Source organism: Staurois parvus, unplaced genomic scaffold, assembly GCF_062004578.1.
Source record: "Staurois parvus isolate SC_StPar_1 unplaced genomic scaffold, SC_StPar_1.0 ptg000092l, whole genome shotgun sequence".
NCBI classification, from domain to species: domain Eukaryota; kingdom Metazoa; phylum Chordata; class Amphibia; order Anura; family Ranidae; genus Staurois; species Staurois parvus.
Window position 1 is genome coordinate 3,910,879 of NW_028317888.1, and position 20,392 is coordinate 3,931,270.

Consider the following 20,392-nt stretch of genomic DNA (forward strand, 5'->3'; position numbering starts at 1 on the left):
ATGTTCATGAGGGAAAGAAGGATTTGATCCCCTATCATTCAGCAGGATTTCTGGCTCCCAGGTGTCTTTCATACAGCTAATAAGCTGAGATTAGAAGCAGTCTCTTAAAGGGAGTGCTGCTAATCTCATTGTGTTACCTGTATAAAAGACACCTGTCCACAGGAGCAATCAAACCATCAGATTCCAAACTCTCCACCATGGCAAAGACCAAAGAGCTGTCCAAGGATGTCAGGGACAAGATGGTAGACCTACACAAGGCTGGACTGGGCTACCAAACTATGGCCAAGCAGCTTGGTGAGAAGGTGACAACAGTTGGTGCAATCATTCACAAATGGAAGAAACACAAAACAAGTGTCAGTCTCCCTAGGTCTGGTGCACCATGCAAGATCTCACCTCGTGGGGTGTCAATGATCATGAGAACAGTGAGGAATCATCCCAGAACTACACGTGAGGATCTTGTCAATGATCTCCAGGCAGCTGGGACCACAGTCACCAAGAAAACAATTGGTAACACACTACGCCGACAAGGACTGAAATCCTGCAGTGCCCGCACGGTCCCTCTGCTCAAGAAAGCCCATGTCCAGGCCCGTCTGAAGTCTGCCACTGAACATCTGAATGATGCAGAGGAGGACTGGTGGGAAGTGTTGTGGTCAGAGGAGACCAAAATCCAGCTCTTTGGCATCAACTCAACTCATTGTTTGGAGGAGGAGGAATGCTGCCTATGACCCCAAGAACACCATCCCAACTGTGAAACATGGTGGTGGAAACATTCTGCTTTGGGACAGGACAACTGCACCGCATCAAAGGGACGATGGATGGGGCAATGTACAGTCTAATCTTGGGTGAGAACCTTCTTCCCTCAGCCAGGGCATTGAAAATGGGTGGTGGATGGGTGTTCCAGCATGACAATGACCCAAAACACATGGCCAAGGCAACAAAGGAGGGGCTCAAGAAGAAGCACATTAAGGCCCTGGAGTGGCCTAGCCAGTCTCCAGACCTTCATCCGATTGAAAATCTGTAGAGGGAGCTGAAAGTTCGAGTTGTCAAACGTCATACACCAAACCTTAATGACTTGGAGAGGATCTGCCAAGAGGAGTGGGCCAAAATCCCTCCTGAGATGTGTGCGAACCTGGGGCCAACTCCAGGAAACGTCTGACCTCTGTGATTGCCAACAAGGGATTTGCCACCAAGTACTAAGTCATGTTTTGTGAAGGGGATCCAATCCTTCTTTCCCTCATGAACATGCAGATCAGTCATCATTTGTTAGACGCATTTCTGCTGAATTTGTTGTATTCTGTCTCTCGGTGTTACACCGAACATTCAATTGTTAGACCGATCATTTCTGTGTGAGGGGCGACCATTCAACATCAGCAGGGGAGCAAATACACATTTCCTTCACTTTAGGCCTTAATTATTTTCCACCCATTTCCTCCCAGCTGGACATTTTATATCGGATGATGTGATTGGAGCACAGACTTTTACATGGTGATAATAATGTGATAACATCCTCCAACTTTGGACCCTTAAACAGAAAGTGATAATGAGGGAGGAGTCAATACCCCAATGATGGTGGTCTTCAGGATCAGTCCAGTCTTCATCTTGGTTGTTCTCCCCCCATCCTCACTCTCTGACCTCTGGTGGGGCTCAGCCCCGCTGTTCTTCATGACTAAATCATGGACTAAATAAGGAAGTGCAGTACTTCTTGTGTTGGGAAGATGGCGATGAGTGATAGAGGGGGTGGGGACCCTCGTCCTATAATCCCCTCATCACTGTCCCTCCTATAAAAGACAGTTCTGGTTGTTTCCTCACTCTCTGACTAAGGTCCATGAATAAAGAAATGACCTGGTAGGAGATCAGAGGAGCCATTTCCTAGTTCCCTTGAGGGTGGAATTGTAAACTCCTCAGAGACCAAGCTGCCTGATGTGGGCGGAGTCCTGGTTTGGGGGAACCAATCAGCTCCTGTCTAGTAATCCTCTTTGTCTTTGTATTTTAGTCCATGGCCGGGAGATGAGGAAAACCTCCGAGGATTGTCTCACTTTGTCTCCAGACTGTGAAGTAGAAGATGAGGACATCACACAGTATAGTCCAGGAGAAAACCCGGCTCCCTCCAATGTCCATCCGGCACCACCCAGTGTAGATGGACCATTGGATTCCTCGTATCCTGAGGAACCTCAGACTGTGCGGGACCAGGCCGGCCTTCCAATAGGGAAGAGCTTCTCCTGTACTGAGTGCGGGAAATGTTTCTGTTATAAATCCCATCTTAATGTGCATAAAAGAACTCACAGGGGGGAGAAGCCGTATTCCTGTCCTGAGTGCGGGAAATGTTTCCGTTTTAAATGTCGTCTTAATGAGCATAAAACATCTCACACAGGAGAGAAGCCACATTCCTGTCCTGAGTGCGGGAAATGTTTTTCACAGAAGTGCAATCTTTCCAGACATCAGAGATCTCACAAGGGGGAGAAGCCATTTTCTTGTCCTGAGTGTGGGAAAAGTTTTGTAGCAAAATCAGATCTTGTTAAGCATCAAAGATCTCACACAGGGAAAAGACCTTATATCTGTCCTAAGTGTAGAAAATGTTTCTCAGAGAAGTCTGATCTTTACAGACATCAGAGATCTCACACAGGGGAAAAGCCATATTCCTGTGCAGAGTGTGGGAAATGTTTTTCAGACAAGTCCAGTCTTTACAGACATCATAGATCTCACACGGGGGAGAAGCCATATGCCTGTCCTGAGTGCGGGAAATGTTTTTCAATGAGGTTCCATGTTTACAGTCATCAGAGAACTCACACAGGGGAGAAGCCACTTTCCTGTTCTGAGTGCGGGAAATGTTTTTCTGATAAGTCCAGTCTTCGTATTCATCAGAGATTGCACACGGGGGAGAAACCATTTTCCTGTCCTGAATGTGGGAAATGTTTTTCAGAGAAGTCTAATCTTCACGCACATCAAAGATCTCACACGGGGGAGAAGCCATATGCTTGCCCTGAGTGTGGGAAATGTTTTTCACAGAAATCCAATCTTTACACACATCAGAGATCTCACACGGGGGAGAAGCCGTATGCCTGTTGTGAGTGTGGGAAATGTTTTTCAGTGAAGTCCAATCTTTACAAACATCAGAGATGTCACACGGGGGAGAAGCCACTTTCCTGTCCTGAGTGAGGGAAATGTTCCTCACTGAAGTCCTGTCTTCCTGCACATCAGGGGTCCCACACAACCCTGGAGGTGTATTAGTGCCTTGAGTGCGGGAAATGTCTTCTAGATGAATGCTGCTGGACATCCCAGCTCTCATGTGGGGAAGAAGCACACCCTGATATACACCTCAGATATACTCCATGGCTGATCTTCATCATGGAAGAAACAGTTCATAAGGAGATCAGAGGTCCCCAAAGACATGGATGAAGTGTGGGACCGGGTTGGCTATTGATAGCAGCTCAGTGGTTAGCCCTTCTGCCTGGCAGTACTCGGGTCATTAGTTTGAATCCCAACCATGGCACCACCTGCCTGGAGTTTGCATGTTCTCCCTGTGCCTGCATGGGTCTCCTCCAGGTACTCTGGTTTCTTCCCACATGCCAAAGACATGCTGGTAGGTTTATTGGCTCCTGTCTATATTGTCCCCTAGTATGTGTATGTATGAATGTGAGTTAGGGACCTTAGATTGTACGCTCCTCGGGGGCGGGGACTGATGGGAATGAACAATTTATGTATAAATGGACAGTGCTATAGAAGTACCTGTAATAAATATGGAGTCATCGCCTCTCATTGGCTGAGTATATTTATGGTGGAAGCTTTCACAAACACTTAGAGGTTTAGTAAAAAAAAAAAAAGTTAGAAGGAATGTGAGTGACATTCGCCCGGCCATGACGAATATTAGGCATACTTTATTTCACACTCTGATTCCTTTGGCTCCATCTAGTGGCCATAATGTGGTATTGTGCCATTAGTGATTGCTGTATTTCAGGAAAAATCCACTATTATGTCCAATATTTAGAGGGCAATGTTATTACCAGGCTGCAGCTAGGGGGAGCTCTAATGTCACCCCAGCAGAGGGATCCCATCTAGCCCACATTAACCCTCTCACTGCCAGAGCTGTTTCTGCATGATTTTGCACACATGGGAAAATGCAGATTTTGGTCCTGAAGATGAGATAAACCCCCAAACATCTATTCTGTGACATCAGAGGCCCTGGAGAATAAAATGGTGGTGATTGTTAAGGTGTTCCCCGTACACAGATTCCCCTTCATATCCGCCTTTATTTCCTCCTTTCCCCCATTTTCTATGTTGGGATCTTTTCTACAATACTTTGTTATAATAATGGAACACGTTGTGTATTGTATTGTACACCAATAATAATGACTCCGCCCCCACATTCCAGACAAGAGATCTTCCTGACCAATCGGATTTCTGCCTTTACTATTTCCTGGTTATTTTTGTAATCTTGTTAAAAGTGAAATTGTAATAAAAATGTATTGAATGAAAACAAAATGGTGTGTGTGTGCAATGATGACAAAGCTGTGTATCCAGAAACGGCTGGTCGGTGACACTTCCATATACAGCCCAATGAAGTGACAAGGAAGCCCTAGAACCCTTTGGAGGAACCCTGGCTGAGAAAGGCTGGACTAGGCAGTCGCATATCTCTGCCCCCCTTGCAGGGTTCCCAACCCTCCGTGACTTTTATTCCTGACACAACATGAACATTTACTGACGGAGGACATGTTTTTCCTGACATCCTGAAAAATGACAGAACTCCTGTTAGGATTATTATTATTATTATACATTATTTATATAGCACCAAAGGGTTTGCTCAGCGCTGTACAGTAGCGGGGGGGACAGAACATGAGACAAGACAGTAACAATACACTACACGAGGGGTGTGAGGGTCCTGCTCTTTCCAGCTTACAATCTAGGAGGGAGGAGAAGGTGGCACAGGAGGAGATGGCTGTGGGGGATGGAGTGGCGGGAGGAGTGGAGGAGGTTAGTTGTTAGGTGTGGTCAGGTGTTAGGTGAGGGTGGGGTAGGCTTCCCTGAAGAGATGGGTTTTCAGGGTGCGCTTGAAGGTGAGGAGGGTAGGCGACAGTCTGATGAATTGGGGTTGGGAGTTCCAGAGGATGGGGGATGTCCTGGAGAAGTCCTGCAATCGGGCGTGGGAGGAGGAGACCAGGGAGCTAGAGAGCAAAAGGTCCTGAGAGGAGCGGAGGGCACGGGTAGGGTAGTATCTGGGTATCAGGTCGGTTATGTAGTTTGGGGCGGCGTTGTGAATGGCTTTGTAGGTCAGGGTTAGCAGCTTGAACTTGATGCGTTGGGCAATTGGGAGCCAATGAAGGGATTGGCAGAGGGGGGAGGCAGATGTGGAGCGCTTGGTGAGGTGGATGAGTCTCGCCGCTGAGTTTAGGATCGACTGGAGTGGGGATAGCGTTCGTTTGGGTGGGCCAGTGAGGAGGGAGTTGCAGTAGTCCAGGCGTGAGATGACGAGGGAGTGTACGAGTTGTTTGGTGGTGTCTGGGGTGAGGAATGTGCGTATCTTGGAGATGTTGCGGAGGTGAAGCCTGCAAGATTTAGATAGCAGTTGGATATGGGGTAGGAAGGAGAGGTGGGAGTCCAGGGTGACACCCAGGACTTTGGCGTGTGGGGTGGGAGAGATGGTGGCGTTGTTAGTAGTGATGGAGAGGATGGGGGGGGCACAGGGTGGGGGGAAGACCAGGAGCTTGGTTTTGGATAGGTTAAGTTTGAGGAAGTGGAGCGACATCCAGTCTGATATGTTGTTTAGGAGGTGGGCAATGCGGGCAGAGAATGAGGGGGTGAGGTGGGGGGGTGGAGAGGTAAATTTGGGTGTTGTCAGCATAGAGGTGGTAATTGAAGCCGTGGGAGTGAATAAGTTTGCCAAGGGAGAAGGTATAGATGGAGAAGAGGAGGGGCCCGAGGACAGAGCCTTGGGGGACCCCGACAGAGAGGGGGAGGTGGCAGTGTTGTAGGTGACACTGAAGGAGCGTTGGGAAAGGTAGGAGGCGAACCAGGAGAGAGCAGCGTCCTTGATGCCAAGGGAGTGCAGTTTGGCAAGGAGGAGAGGGTGGTCAACAGTGTTGAAGGCCACGGAGAGGTCGAGGAGCAGGAGGATAGAATAGTGGCCATTGGCTTTGGCAATTGTAGGCCAGGTGCTCAAGGAGCTTGGAAGTGAAGGGCAACAAGGAGATGGGTCTAAGGTTGTTAAGGTTGGTGGGGTCAAGGGAGGGTTTTTTGAGTATGGGGATGATGTGTGCATGCTTTAGAGGGGAGGGGACGGTGCCAGTGGAGAGGGAGAGATTGAAGATGTGGGTGAGGGAGCGAATGATGGAGGGGGGTGACTGGAGGAGCTGTGAGGGGATTTGGTCTAGGGGGCAGGTGGTGAGGCGGGCTTCAGGGAAGACCTTAGAGACCTCCTAGGGGGTAGTTGAGCTGAAGGAGCGGAGTGTTGGCGAGGTGATGATGTGTGGGGCATTGGGTATAGTGGGGGGGTAGTGCGGCTATGAGGTCGGGGGAGGGGACGGTTGAAGGAGGGCAGAAGGCTGGGTGGAGAGGTGGATTGCGAGTTGACAATGTCCTTACGGATTGCGTCAATCTTGTTTTGGAAGTGATTGGCAATCTCGTGGGCGGTGAGTGAGGTGCTGGGTGGGGGTGGGGGGGATGTAGTGACTTTTGGGGGAATATTTATTAAAAATATGATTTCAATCCAACAGTAACAAGCCCAGCTGTCTGTTAAGGGTTAATCTTTCTTGGTGAGAATTCAAATGACCTTCTCGTGAAATCACACACACAATGAGTGGAAGAGACTTGTTCCAGAGACAATATACTATTTGAATCTCTACAGGTGGTCAAACAAGTCCCAGGAAAGATAATAGTGGGATCTGATGTCGGTGACTCTAAGACTGGCAAAGTATGTTTTCTCAACAATTACCATTGTCTGTTGAAAATGAGGAGATTTCACCTGAAAAAAGTTAATTACAAAGTCAAATACCACCGTTGGACTTCCAAACAGTGAGTCATCACACCTGACCAAAATGACAATGGTGAGACGATACTTGTAGATCTGAGAAGATTAAATAAAACCTTGAAAGTGTGGATTCCCAGAGGAAACGTTATGGACTGTCACAATAGGCTAGTGAATTCAGGTTTAACTACAGGCCAGTCTATGTACTTTAAGCACTCAACAATGGATAAGGTTCTCTGTCATATTCCCATGAACTATATTCCCAGCCAAGGAAAGTGTGGGGGATCTCAATGGGATGTTATAAAGGGTTCCACACACAAAAATATATTCAGCAGAGTTGGGGATTGTATACCACTAAATTAAGTATGAAATGGTGAAAAGTAAGATATTTTGTGAATTGGTATCAGTTGTATGTTTCCATCAGAAAGCAAATGTTTCACACAAGTTTGAATCTCAGGGAAATGAATAACTGAATACACATATATCTTTCTATGGTTCCTATCCGAAACATTAGTGGTAAAATCAAATATATTTGGATAAGACGTATATTTAATATCTAAAATTACCTTGGTTTCCACCCGAGGCATGAGTCATCATTAATACTCAAATTGTTTTGTGATCCCTGACTGCCCCCCAGTGGACAGGTGAGAGATATCTTAGGTACATACACTTCTCGACCGGCCAATCAAAAAGCCTGTTGGGGGGGTCTTTTAAAACAATGGTTTGGATGGTATAAAAAAGCCATGCACCTCATCTAAAAAAAAACATATACTAAAAGACTCATGCTAAGAAAAATAAGAAAGCTAAAGAAAAACCAATCAACAATCGGAAGGAGATTTGAAAAGCTGAAGGAATCTGACGAGGCTGAAATCTATCCCATCTGAAAAACTTAAAGACCTTTTAACACTATTTCTCAATATTTTCAAACTACTAAAACTTCTACTAGACTCCTAAATCTCTGAACTTCTACCATCCTACACTTTTTCTTAAACACTACCACCTATTGCACTATCTCTCACTTGCTCCCTGCGGCCATTCTTCTGCAGGAATTTCAATTGCCAGCTGAATGCACTGGGGAGGCGTCATAATCCAGGTTCTGGGTGTGGTGAGATTGTTAAGAATTAATATTGTATTTTATATTTCCTCTCTTGCATTGGGGTGATAGTAATTGCATTGGGGTGATAGTAATTGCATTGGGTGTTCATATATATATAGAGAGAGATCCATATTATTACTGCTAAGAATTGTTTGGTGTAATATTGAAATTATAGATATTGCATAATTAATTAATTTTTAATTGGTTATAGTACGATTTATCAGGGAATATTTTCTCACATTTCTATGGCCACGTTTTGGGAGAAATGACCTCTGAAGTACTATAAATTAACACTTATCACTAAATTTGATTTTAATCTTTATTACTATCTAGAAGAATTGTTTGGTGTATAGAATTGGTATAGTATATCTTTGATCGTGTGTACCAGTATCCATTCATCACCAGTCTTTTGCGTTTTGTGTTAATATATATATAATTTTTGTACATAAATAAATTTATCTATTTATTTATTATAAAGGCAATTTTTGTGTGTACGGTACAAAATCATACTGGCTAAAAGGACTCAAGGTATATTAATAAGTGGTGATCAAATTATTAAGGTGTCCAAATTATTGGTTCATTAAATAATTGCCGTATTTTAACGGCTGGAGGCACTGCAATATTTTGTTTAAGGGAAAAGGACACCGCCCTTCATAAGTAGAATAAATTCTTACATAAACCACCACAGGGAGAGAGCAGGGATTTGAAAGTGGAGAAGAGCCGACGAGGACAGGTGGAGAGGGTGTTGATGAGGGTTATGAAATAGGCTTGCTTGGCGGCGTGGAGGGAGGTGGTGTAGGCGAGGTAGGCAGCTTTATAGAGGGAGAACCCGGGAGGGGATCTGGTTTTGCACCATAAGCACTCCAGGGCGTGACTGCGTTGTTTGAGGCATTTTGTGTGGTCGTTTTGCCAGGGTTGAAGCGGTCGGGGTCTAATGCTACGTGTGGTTAGGGGTGCCAGGGAGTCAAGGGCAGCTGACAGTGAGTCGTTGTATGCAGTAGTGGCCAGGTCAGGGCATGACAGAGGGAGGATACTGCCATACAGACGGTCAGCTGCTGGGTGGAGATGGGTCGGGTCCAGATTGCGGAGGTTGCGGGTGATGGTTAGATGCTTTGGGGGGGAGTTGAGGGAGGGGGAGATGGAGAATGTGAGGAGGTGGTGGTCAGAGAGGGGGAAGGGGGTGTTAATGAAGTCATGGGAGGTGCAGAGGTGGGAGAAAACGAGGTCCAGGGTGTTTCCGTTGGAGTGGGTGGAGGACTGAGTGTGCTGTGTGAGCGCGAAGGAGGAGGTTAGAAGGAGGAGTTGGGAAGTAGCCGGGCTGTTGGCGTTGATCGGGATATTGAAGTCGCCTAGGATGATGGTCGGTAGCTCGGAGGAGAGGAAGAAGGGAAGCCAGGCGGCGAAGTCCTCTAGGAAGAGGGATGCGGAACAGGAGGCCGATAGATTACCGCAATCCTTAGGGGGGTGGGAGAGAAGAGCCGGATGCAGTGGGCCTCGAAGGAGGAGGATAGGGAGGGGGGATAGGGAGGACCTGGAAGGTGCTCAGCGGTGGTAGGAGCATACCAAACCCTCCGCCTCTGCGTCCACTCGGTCTGGGTGAATGGGTCCAAACGAGGCCTCTGTTGGAGAGGGCAGCAGGGGAGGTGGAGTCAGTGGCTTGGATCCAGGTTTCAGTGACCGCTAGGAGGTTGAGGGAGTGGGAGACAAAGAGGTCGTGGATGGCGGTGAGCTTGTTGCAAACCAAACAGGCATTCAGGAGTGCAACCGAGAGGGGAGGGGTGGATGTGGGGAGGAGGGGGACAGATATGAGATTAAAGGGGGTTGTGGTGGTTGGCATGAGTAGGGGGGTGCCGGGTGTTGGGAATGCAACAGCATGTACTATAATGTACTATATATAGTATTGTGTGTTATTATCACTTGACCAGTAGATGGCACTATACACTAAAGGTTACTAGTTGTGTATATCTGAAAACTTGTTTGTTCCTCTCTATCATCTCTTCAGGAAGTAATGTGTCTGTAATATGTCTGCTGAGAAATGTGCTCTGTATGTTTGCAACTTAAGCCACACAAGTAAAGTCTGAATTCTGCTATCACTACCAGTGTCTTCTATAACACATAACCAACAGGCTATGGGCCCAGCTCCAGACACTGGAAAAAGGAAAACTACAAGCAAGTGCTGCATTTACAATCCTACCAATTCACTGAAAGATGGCAAGTGCTTCAGATATGAAGTTTACAATAGCAAAGCTCAACAATACCAACTACCAGCTATGGAAGTTTAAGCTTGAAATGCTGTTATCCAAAGATGACTTGTGGCCGGTACTAGATACACACAGACCCAATGACAACCCGGAAGAATGGAACAGACCCAATGACAACCCGGAAGAATGGGACAGAAAAAACAGGCAAGCAAAAGCAGTCATAAGCCTGTTAGTGGAGGACGATCAGCTCATTCATATAAGGAAAGAAAGCACAGCTAAAGGTATGTGGACTGCATTACAAACACTGCATGAATGTGCAAACCTAAACAGTAAACTATATCTGCTACGCAAACTGTATAAGATGAGGCTGGAAAAAGGGCAGGAAATGGGTGAACATGTAAATGCTATGCTAGAAATTGTGGACCAGCTGGGTGCAATAGGTGAAAAATTAAAAAGCAACCATGTTGTGTCAATACTTCTGTGCAGCCTTCCAGAATCATACAGTGCCCTTATAAATGCTCTAGAAACTAGACCGGAAGCTGAACTGACGCTAGAATATGTTAAGGGAAAATTAATTGGTGAATACAGCAGAAGAAAGAAACATTTGCATAGTGAAGAGAACGAGAGACCAGAGGCAGCTCTGAAGGTGCATGAAGGCAGAAGACAAAGCAAAGAAACCAGGGTATGTTTTCGCTGCAAAAAGGCCGGTCACCTGAAAAAGAACTGTTCAATCTGGAAAGCTGAGCAGCGAAAGCGGGAGCTACCCACAAGAGAAAGAGCTAAAGCGGTCATGAAAGAAAATGAAAGTGCATCATGGAGTGGTACTTTTAAAGTGACTCAGAATAGTACCTCACATGGATGGTACATTGATTCAGGGGCAACAAGTCACATGACAAGCGACGAGACATTCTTCACAGAAATTGATTTTAGTGTAAAAGATAAAGTCTTCCTAGCAAATGGGAAAAGTATTACAGCGGAAGGTAAAGGTCAGGAATTTCTGAACTGCAAAACGCCATCAGGGGGCAAGCAGAGCATCCTTGTAAAGAATGTTCTATATGTTCCAAGCCTAGAAGGAAGCCTCCTATCAGGTAAAACCCTTGCAAGCAATGGACTCACTGTCCAGTTCAGAGGTGATGAATGCACAATTCAAAATGGAAAGCAAATTTTAGCAAGAGGAAGATTAAATGAACATCTGTACAAAATCGTCACTGAAAGTGAGAAGGCTAATGCGGCAACTCATAACCCACATGACAAGTGCATCCACCTGTGGCATAGAAGATTGGGGCATCGAAACCCAGGAGCTATAAAGGACTTTGCAAAGAGAGGTCTATCAGAAGACATGAAAATATTGCCTTGCCACACACTCAGCAAGTGCACGTGTTGCATCAAAGCAAAGGCCACCCGAACCCCTCTTCCACAGACCAGTCAGAGTAAAACCATTAAACCCATGGAACTGATACACAGTGATGTGTGCGGACCAATGAAAACCATCACACCTGGCGGGAACAGGTATTTACTGACTTTCATCGATGATTATTCCAGGTACACAATAACGTATCTAATGAAGCACAAAAGTGAGACATTAGAAAAACTTCAAGAGTTTGTAGCTATGACAAGCAACAAGTTTCAAAGGAAACCTGGAATAATACGCACTGAAAATGGACGGGAATATATGAATACAGATGGAATCATACCTAAAGAAACAAGGTATTATACACCAAACAACTGTACCATACACTCCTGAGCAAAACGGTGTAGCGGAAAGAAAGAATCGCACTCTTGTAGAAATGACGTATGATTACGGACGCTGCCTTACCTAACAAATACTGGGGAGAAGCAATAATGACTGCAACATACCTACAAAACAGGCTCCCATCAAAAGCTATTGAGAGTACACCATATGAAATGTGGAATGGATCAAAACCTAACGTAGGACATATCAGAGTGTTCGGCTGTAAAGCATATGCCCACACCAAGTCAGAAACGCTCCAAGTTGGAGAACAAAGCCATAGAAGGCATTCTGGTTGGCTACAGTGAGCAGAGTAAGGGATATAGAATCCTTTGTCCAAAGACCAACAAGGTCACAGTAAGCCGCAGTGTTTATTTTGATGAAAGTGAAGCACCAGATAATACAATTCTTGAAAAATGTGGAGAGGATTTACACACTGAATCGGCAAGAGACACTGATTTATGCGAAGCAGGACAAGAGCCAAGAACAAGAAGTGGAACTTACAATTAACTATCCAATAGAACCCACTGAACAACAAGAAATCAGAAGATCCTCTCGAATGACAAAAGGGATACCACCCCGCAGGTTATCATACGCTGCTAAAACACATCAAACACAGGAGCCAACATCCTGGGAAGACATAGAAACTTTGCCGAGAAGGGAAGCCGATCAGTGGAGAAAAGCAGCTGAAGAAGAGATAAAATCACTTCAAGAAAATAAAACTTGGTCACTAACAGAACTCCCTCCTGGTCGCAAAACCATCGGAAACAAGTGACTGTTGCACTCTCTTCAACTGAAGCGGAATACATAGCAGCAGCACATGCATGTCAAGAATCCATTTGGATTTGTCAACTTCTACTAGACATGGGACTGAATATGTCACAACCCACACTTATCTTTGAAGACAATCAGGGATGCATAAAGCTTACACACTCTGAGAAGATTAACCCAAGAACCAAACACATTGATGTAAGATATCATCTGCTCAGAGACATGCAAGAACAAGGGGTTATCGACATCCAGTACTGCCCATCAGAGGAGATGACTGCAGATGCACTCACCAAACCTTTGCCAAGGGAACGTCATTGTTTTCTACAAAACAGACTAATTGTCATATAATTATGCACATGCCGTTGAGAAGGGGTGTTGGGAATGCAACAGCATGTACTATAATGTACTATATACAGTATTCTGTGGTAATATCACTTGACCAGTAGATGGCACTGTACGCTAAAGGTTACTAGTTGTGTATGTGTAAAACTTGCTGGTTCTTTATTCTTCTCTATCATCTCTTCAGGAAGTAATGTGTCTGTTATACAGTCTGATGAAATGTGCTCTCTATGTTTGTAACTTAAGCAACACAAGTAAAGCCTGAATTCTGCTATCACTACCAGTGTCTTCTATAACACATAACCAACACTCCCTGTCATTAAGGGGAGCCTGGGGTACTGTATCCACCCTTTGAGCTTGAGGGTGTTCTTGGCGTGGAGGGAATCTTTGGAAGTCAGAGTTCCTATTAAAATTGGGATTCTTATTAATATTATGGTTCCTATTGAAATTGGGGTTCCCATAAAAATTCCCATGTTGGTCTTGGCGAGGATAAAAGAACCTCCGTGGATACCATTGACCCCCTTTGGTTCTCATCACTATACTGGCCTTTTCCATACTTTTTATTCTTTTCACTTCCACTACCGTAGTTCCCTTGCTTTTGTCTATCCTTCCTCACCCACTGGTTTTGAGGTGCAAAGCTATGGGCCTCCTTCACTTGCTGAGTTTGAGGTACAAATCTAGGGGAACCATTGGGTTTACCCCCACGGACTACTTCCACATATGATTTCTTCTCCGCCTGCAAATTTAGATTTGGAAGGGGAAACGGTAGTGGCTGCCACTATCTTGGGACTATTCTTGGGTTCTCTTTTTATCCCGCTCTCACTGGACTGTTGGATTGAGAACAAATAGTCACTCTCTCTCATCAACCAATCAAGAGAGCGTCCTCTTCTGTAATCCTGGGCAAGTCCCAATTGTATGTAAGCAGGTAGCGCTTCATAAAATAGAGTCTTGAATTCTGGCTGGTCAGGATTGGGATCCTTCTCAGCCAGGAAATAAGCATTTCTGAGGACTGCCAGAAATTCTGCAGGGCTTTGGTTAGGACCACACTTTAAATTGTAGGCCACAGCCTTGGCAGAGGTAACAGTTCTATAGGGCCCAAATTCCATGTGACACCTATGTTTTACCTCCCTCTAGGACTGATTGGAGAAGGCCTTCAAGGTATCAAAAAATTGCCCATATTTTTCTTCAAACACCCATGGCAATAATCCAATTTTGGTGCGGTCATCCTTAATGCCTAGAATTTCTAAGGTTTGTTCATATGTTTCCATATGTTCAGTAATTGCTAGGGACCCTTTCTTGGTGAAAATAGGAACGGTATCTTTCAAAAACTTAATGATCTTCGGGGTGTCATATCTTTTGAATGATCCCAGGACTTCCCTTCCTGCCTATATGAATCCTCGTATTCTTCCTCTGCACACACTGGGGTATATCTTGGGAGCCTAGGGGGCGACCTATATTCCGTCTCTAGAAATTCTGAAGGCCCCTCTGCACACTGGTATATACCCTTTCAAGCAAACTATGCAATAAATAGGGATATTTGGTTCACACATATTGTAATACATGCTTAAGCTGGCCAATTGTGTCAAAGTAATCCCTCTATGGCCAGTCCTACTCTGCTCTGCCTACGCAAGTGCTACTGTGGACACAATGCTAGCATAGGGGAAAAGACACAATGGGGGAGAGCTACAAGGTTCAGGTCTGGCTACTGACCCAACAATACAACAAACAAGAGATCCCTGTGCTCAAATCCATACAGCTAGTGCATGCATTTATCCATCAGGTGTATTGCTGGGTCAGTAGCCAGACCTGAACCTTGTAGCTCTCCCCATTGTGTCTTTTCCCCTATGTTGGCATTGTGTCCACAGTAGCATTTGCGTAGGCAGAGCAGAGTAGGACTGGCCATAGAGGGATCACTTTAACGCAGTTGGCAGCTTAAGCATGTATTGTAATATGTGTGAACTAAATGTCCCTATTTATTGCATAGTTTGCTTGAAAGGGTATATACCAGTGTGCAGAGGGGCCTTCAGAAATTCTGGGTAGTCTGTCTCAGTCTCTGATAGGAAGGACGGGACATTCTGGGTATTCTGTCTCTCTCTGATATGAAGGACGGGACATTCTGGGTAGCCTGTCTCTCTCTCTGATATGAAGGATGGGATATTCTGGGTAGTCTGTCTCTCTGATATGAAGGATGGGACATTCCAGGTAGTCTGTCTCTCTGATATGAAGGAAGGGACATTCTGGGTAGTCTGTCTCTATGATATGAAGGACGGGACATTCTGGGTAGTCTGTCTCTCTGATATGAAGGACGGGACATTCCAGGTAGTCTGTCTCTCTCTGATATGAAGGAAGGGATATTCTGGGTAGTCTGTCTCGGTCTCTGATATGAAGGACGGGACATTCTGGGTAGTCTGTCTCTAACATGAGGGATGGGACATTCTGGGTAGTCTGTCTAGGTCTCTGAAATGAAGGACGGAACATTCTGGGTAGTCTGTCTCTCTCTAATATGAAGGATGGGACATTCTGGGTAGTCTGTCTCGGTCCCTAATATGAAGGATGGGACATTCTTGGTAGCCTGTCTCTCTCTGATATGAAGGACGGGACATTCTAGGTAGCCTGTCTCTCTCTGTTATGAAGGATGGGACATTCTGGGTAGTCTGTCTCTCTAATATGAAGGAAGGGACATTCAGGTAGTCTGTCTCGGTCCCTGATATGAAGGATGGTACATTCTGGGTAGTTTGTCTCTCTCTGTAATGAAGGACGGGACATTCTGGGTAGTCTGTCTCTCTCTGATATGAAAGACAGGATATTCCGCGAAGTCTGTCTTGGTCTCTGATATCAAGGATGGGACATTCTGGGTAGTCTGTCTCTCTCTGATATGAAGGACGGGACATTCTGGGTAGTCTGTCTCTCTCTGATATGAAGGATGGGACATTCTGGGTAGTCTGTCTCTCTCTCATATGAAGAATGGGACATTCTGGATAGTCTGTCTCTGATAGGAAGGATAGTACATTCTGGGTAGTCTGTCTTGGTCTCTGATATGAAAGACGGGATATCTTGGGTAGTCTGTCTTGGTCTCTGATATGAAGGACAGGACATTCTGGGTAGACTGTCTCTCTCTGATATGAAGGATGGACCATTCTCGGTAGTCAGTCTCTCTCTGATATGAAGGACAAGACATTCTGGGTAGTCTGTCTCTCTCTGATATGAAGGATGGGACATTCTGGGTAGTCTTTCTCTCTTTGACATGAAGAAGGGACATTCTGGGTAGTCTGTCTCTCTCTGATATGAAGGACGAGACATTCTGGGTAGTCTGTCTCTCTGATATGAAGGATGGGACATTCTGGGTAGTCTGTCTCGGTCTCTGATATCAAGGATGGGACATTCTGGGTAGCCTGATTCTCTCTGATATGAAGGATGGGACCTTCTTGGTAGTCTGTCTCGGTCTCTGATATGAAGGACAAGACATTCTGGGTAGTCTCTCTCTCTGAAATGAAGGACGGGACATTCTGGGTAGTCTTTCTCTCTCTGATATGAAGGATGGGACATTCTGGGTAGTCTGTCTCTTTCTCTCTCTGATATGAAGGATGGGACATTCTGGGTAGTCTGTCTTGTTCTCTGATATGAAGGATGGGAGATTCTGGGTAGTCTGTCTCTTTCTCTCTCTGATATGAAGGACGGGACATTCTGAGTAGACTATCTCTTTCTCTCTGATATGAAGGATGGAACATTCTGGGTAGTCTGTCTTGTTCTCTGATATGAAGGATGGGAGATTCTGGGTAGTCTGTCTCTTTCTCTCTCTGATATGAAGGACGGGACATTCTGGGTAGTCTGTTTCTCTCTGATATGAAGGAGGGGACGTTCTGGGTAGTCTGTCTCTTTCTTTCTGTGATATGAAGCATGGGAAATTCTGGGTAGTCTGTCTCTTTCTCTCTGTGATATGAAGGATGAGACATTCTGGGTAGTCTGTTTCTCTCTGATATGAAGGACGGGACATTCTGGGTAATCTGCCTCTCTCTGATATGAAGGACGGGATATTCTGAGTAGTCTGTCTCGGTCTCTGATAGGAAGGATAGAACATTCTGGGTAGTCTATCTTGGTCTCTGATATGATGGATGGGACATTCTGGGTAGACTGTCTCTCTCTCTGATATGAAGGATGGGACATTCTGGGTAGTCTGTCTCTCTCTGATATGAAGGATGAGACATTCTGGGTAGTCTGTCTCTCTCTGATATGAAGGATGAGACATTCTGGGTAGTCTGTCTCTCTCTGATATGAAGGATGGGACATGCTGGGTAGTCTGTCTCTCTCTGATATGAAGGACAGGACATTCTGGGTAATCTGTCTCTCTCTGATATGAAGGATGGGACATTCTGGGTAGGCTGTCTCTCTCTGATATGAAGAACGGGACATTCTGGGTAGGCTGTCTCTCTCTGATATGAAGGATGGGACATTCTGGGTAGGCTGTCTCTCTCTGATATGAAGAACGGGACATTCTGGGTAGGCTGTCTCTCTCTGATATGAAGAACGGGACATTCTGGGTAGGCTGTCTCTCTCTGATATGAAGGATGGGACATTCTGGGTAGGCTGTCTCTCTCTGATATGAAGAACGGTAGCATTTGCGTAGGCAGAGCAGAGTAGGACTGGCCATAGAGGGATCACTTTGATGCAGTTGGCAGCTTAAGCATGTATTGTAATATGTGTGAAAAAAAATCCCTATTTATTGCATAGTCTGCTGGGAAGGGTATATAGCAGTGTGCAGAGGGGCCTCAGAATTTCTAGTGTTAATGTGGTTACACCCCTCTAGCACCTGATGGATAAATGCATGTACTAGCTTTTGGGATTTGAGCACATGGATCTCTTGTTTGTTTGTTTATTCTGGGTAGTCTGTCTCTCTCTGATATGAAGGATGGGACATTCTAGGTAGCCTCTCTCTCTGATATGAAGGACGGGACATTCTGGGTAGTCTGTCTCTCTCTCTGATATGAAGGACGGGAAATTCTGAGTAGTCTGTCTCTCTCTAATATGAAGGATGGGACATTCTGGATAGTCTGTCTCAGTCTCTGATAGGAAGGATGGGACATTCTCGGTAGTCTGTCTCTCTCTGATAGGAAGGACAGGGCTTTCTGGGTAGTCTGTCTCTCTCTGATAGGAAGGACGGGACATTCTGGGTAGTCTGTCTCTCTCTGATATGAAGGACAGTACATTCTGGATAGTCTGTCTCTCTCTCTGTTATGAAGGACAGGACATTCTGGGTAGTCTGTCTCTCTGATATGAAGGACAGGACATTCTGGGTAGTCTGTCTCTCTGATATGAAGGACGGGACATTCTGGGTAGTCTGTCTCTCTCTGATATGAAGGACGGGACATTCTGGATAGTCTGTCTCTCTCTCTGATATGAAGGACGGGACATTCTGGGTAGTCTGTCTCTCTCTGATATGAAGGATGGGACATTCTGGATAGTCTGTCTCTCTCTCTGATATGAAGGACAGGACATTCTGGGTAGTCTGTCTCTCTCTGATATGAAGGACGGGACATTCTGGACAGTCTGTCTCTCTCTCTGATATGAAGGACGGGACATTCTGGGTAGTCTGTCTCTCTCTGATATGAAGGATGGGACATTCTGGGTAGTCTGTCTCTCTCTGATATGAAGGACGGGACATTCTGGGTAGTCTGTCTCTCTCTGGTATGAAGGACGGGACATTCTGGGTAGTCTGTCTCTCTCTCTGATAGTAAGGACAGGATATTTTGGGTAGTCTGTCTCTCTCTGATAAGAAGGATGGGACATTCTGGGTAGTCTGTCTCTCTCTGATAGGAAGGACAGGACATTCTGGGTAGTCTGTCTCAGTCTCTGATATGAAGGACGGGACATGCTGGGTAGTCTCTGATATGAAGGACGGGACATTCTGGGTAGTCTGTCTCTCTCTGATATGAAGGATGGGACATTCTGGGTAGTCTGTCTCTCTCTGATAGGAAGGACAGGACATTCTGGGTAGTCTGTCTCAGTCTCTGATATGAAGGACGGGACATGCTGGGTAGTCTCTCTCGGTCTCTGATATGAAGGACGGGACATTCTGGGTAGTCTGTCTCGGTTTCTGATAGGAAGGATGGGACATTATGGGTAGTCTGTCTCGGTCTCTGATATGAAGGATGGGACATTTTATTTATTTACTTATTTATTTATTTCAGGTACTTATATAGCGCTGTCAATTTACGCAGCGCTTTACATATATATTGTACGTTCACATCAGTCCCTAACCCTCAAGGGGCGTACAATCTAAGATCCCTAACTCACATTCATACATACACATACTAGGGACAATTTAGACAGGATCCAATTAACCTACCGGCATGTCTTTGAGGTATGGGAGGAAACCGGAGTACCCATAGGAAACCCACGCAGGCACAGGGAGAACATGCAAACTCCAGGCAGGTGGTGCCATGGCTGGGATTCGAACCAACGACCCTAGTACTGCCAGGCGGGTGTGCTAACAATTTAGCCCGGGTGTCGGCAACCCGCGCCTCCGGAGCCGCATGCGGCTCTTTTTCACCTTTCCTGCAGCTCCGGAGCACACTGCCCACCAGGTGACAGGCAATAGGCTCAGTGGTCGGCAAGCCACGGCTCTTTTAATGCAGCTCTTCTGTGTGCCGGGTGCCCGCTGGCAAACATTGGCTGTCAGGATGTAGGCGGGGCAGCGTGACGAACTCCTCTCCTCTCACAGTCCGCCCTGAAGACCAGAACGGCGCGGGAACACGGCGAGAGGAACGCGCGGAGCAAAGGTAAGTGAATTGACACAATATGGGGAATGAACTACTATAAGGGGGATGAATTACTATATGGGGGATGAATTACTATGGGGGATGAATTACTATATGGGGGATGAATTACTATGGGGGATGAATTACTATATGGGGGATGGATTACTATATGGGGATGAATTACTATATGGGGGATGAATTACTATGGGGGATGAATTACTATATGGGGGATGAATTACTATGGGGGATGAATTACTATGGGGGATGAATTACTATGGGGGATGAATTACTATATGGGGGATGAATTACTATGGGGGATGAATTACTATATGGGGGATGAATTACTATATGGGGGATGAATTACTATGGGGGATGAATTACTATATGGGGGATGAATTACTATATGTGGGATGAATTACTATATGGGGGATGAATTACTATATGGGGGATGAATTACTATGGGGGATGAATTACTATATGTGGGATGTATTTTCAGTTTTAAAAATGTTTCTCTCAAAATAAATTTTAATCGTGGTTTTGGCG

General features: G+C 45.6%; 1 protein-coding gene across 1 annotated transcript in view; it reads left to right on the top strand.

Annotated features, from left to right (window-relative positions):
- Positions 1–1,997: 1,997 nt before the first annotated feature.
- The window catches only part of LOC149468155 (uncharacterized), a 104,938-nt gene continuing 86,543 nt past the window's right edge, over positions 1,998–20,392 (top strand). Inside the window, 1 exon segment of the mRNA XM_089670640.1 lies at positions 1,998–3,145. Coding sequence (XP_089526766.1) covers positions 2,008–3,145 — 1,138 coding nt within the window. The 5' untranslated portion in view covers positions 1,998–2,007.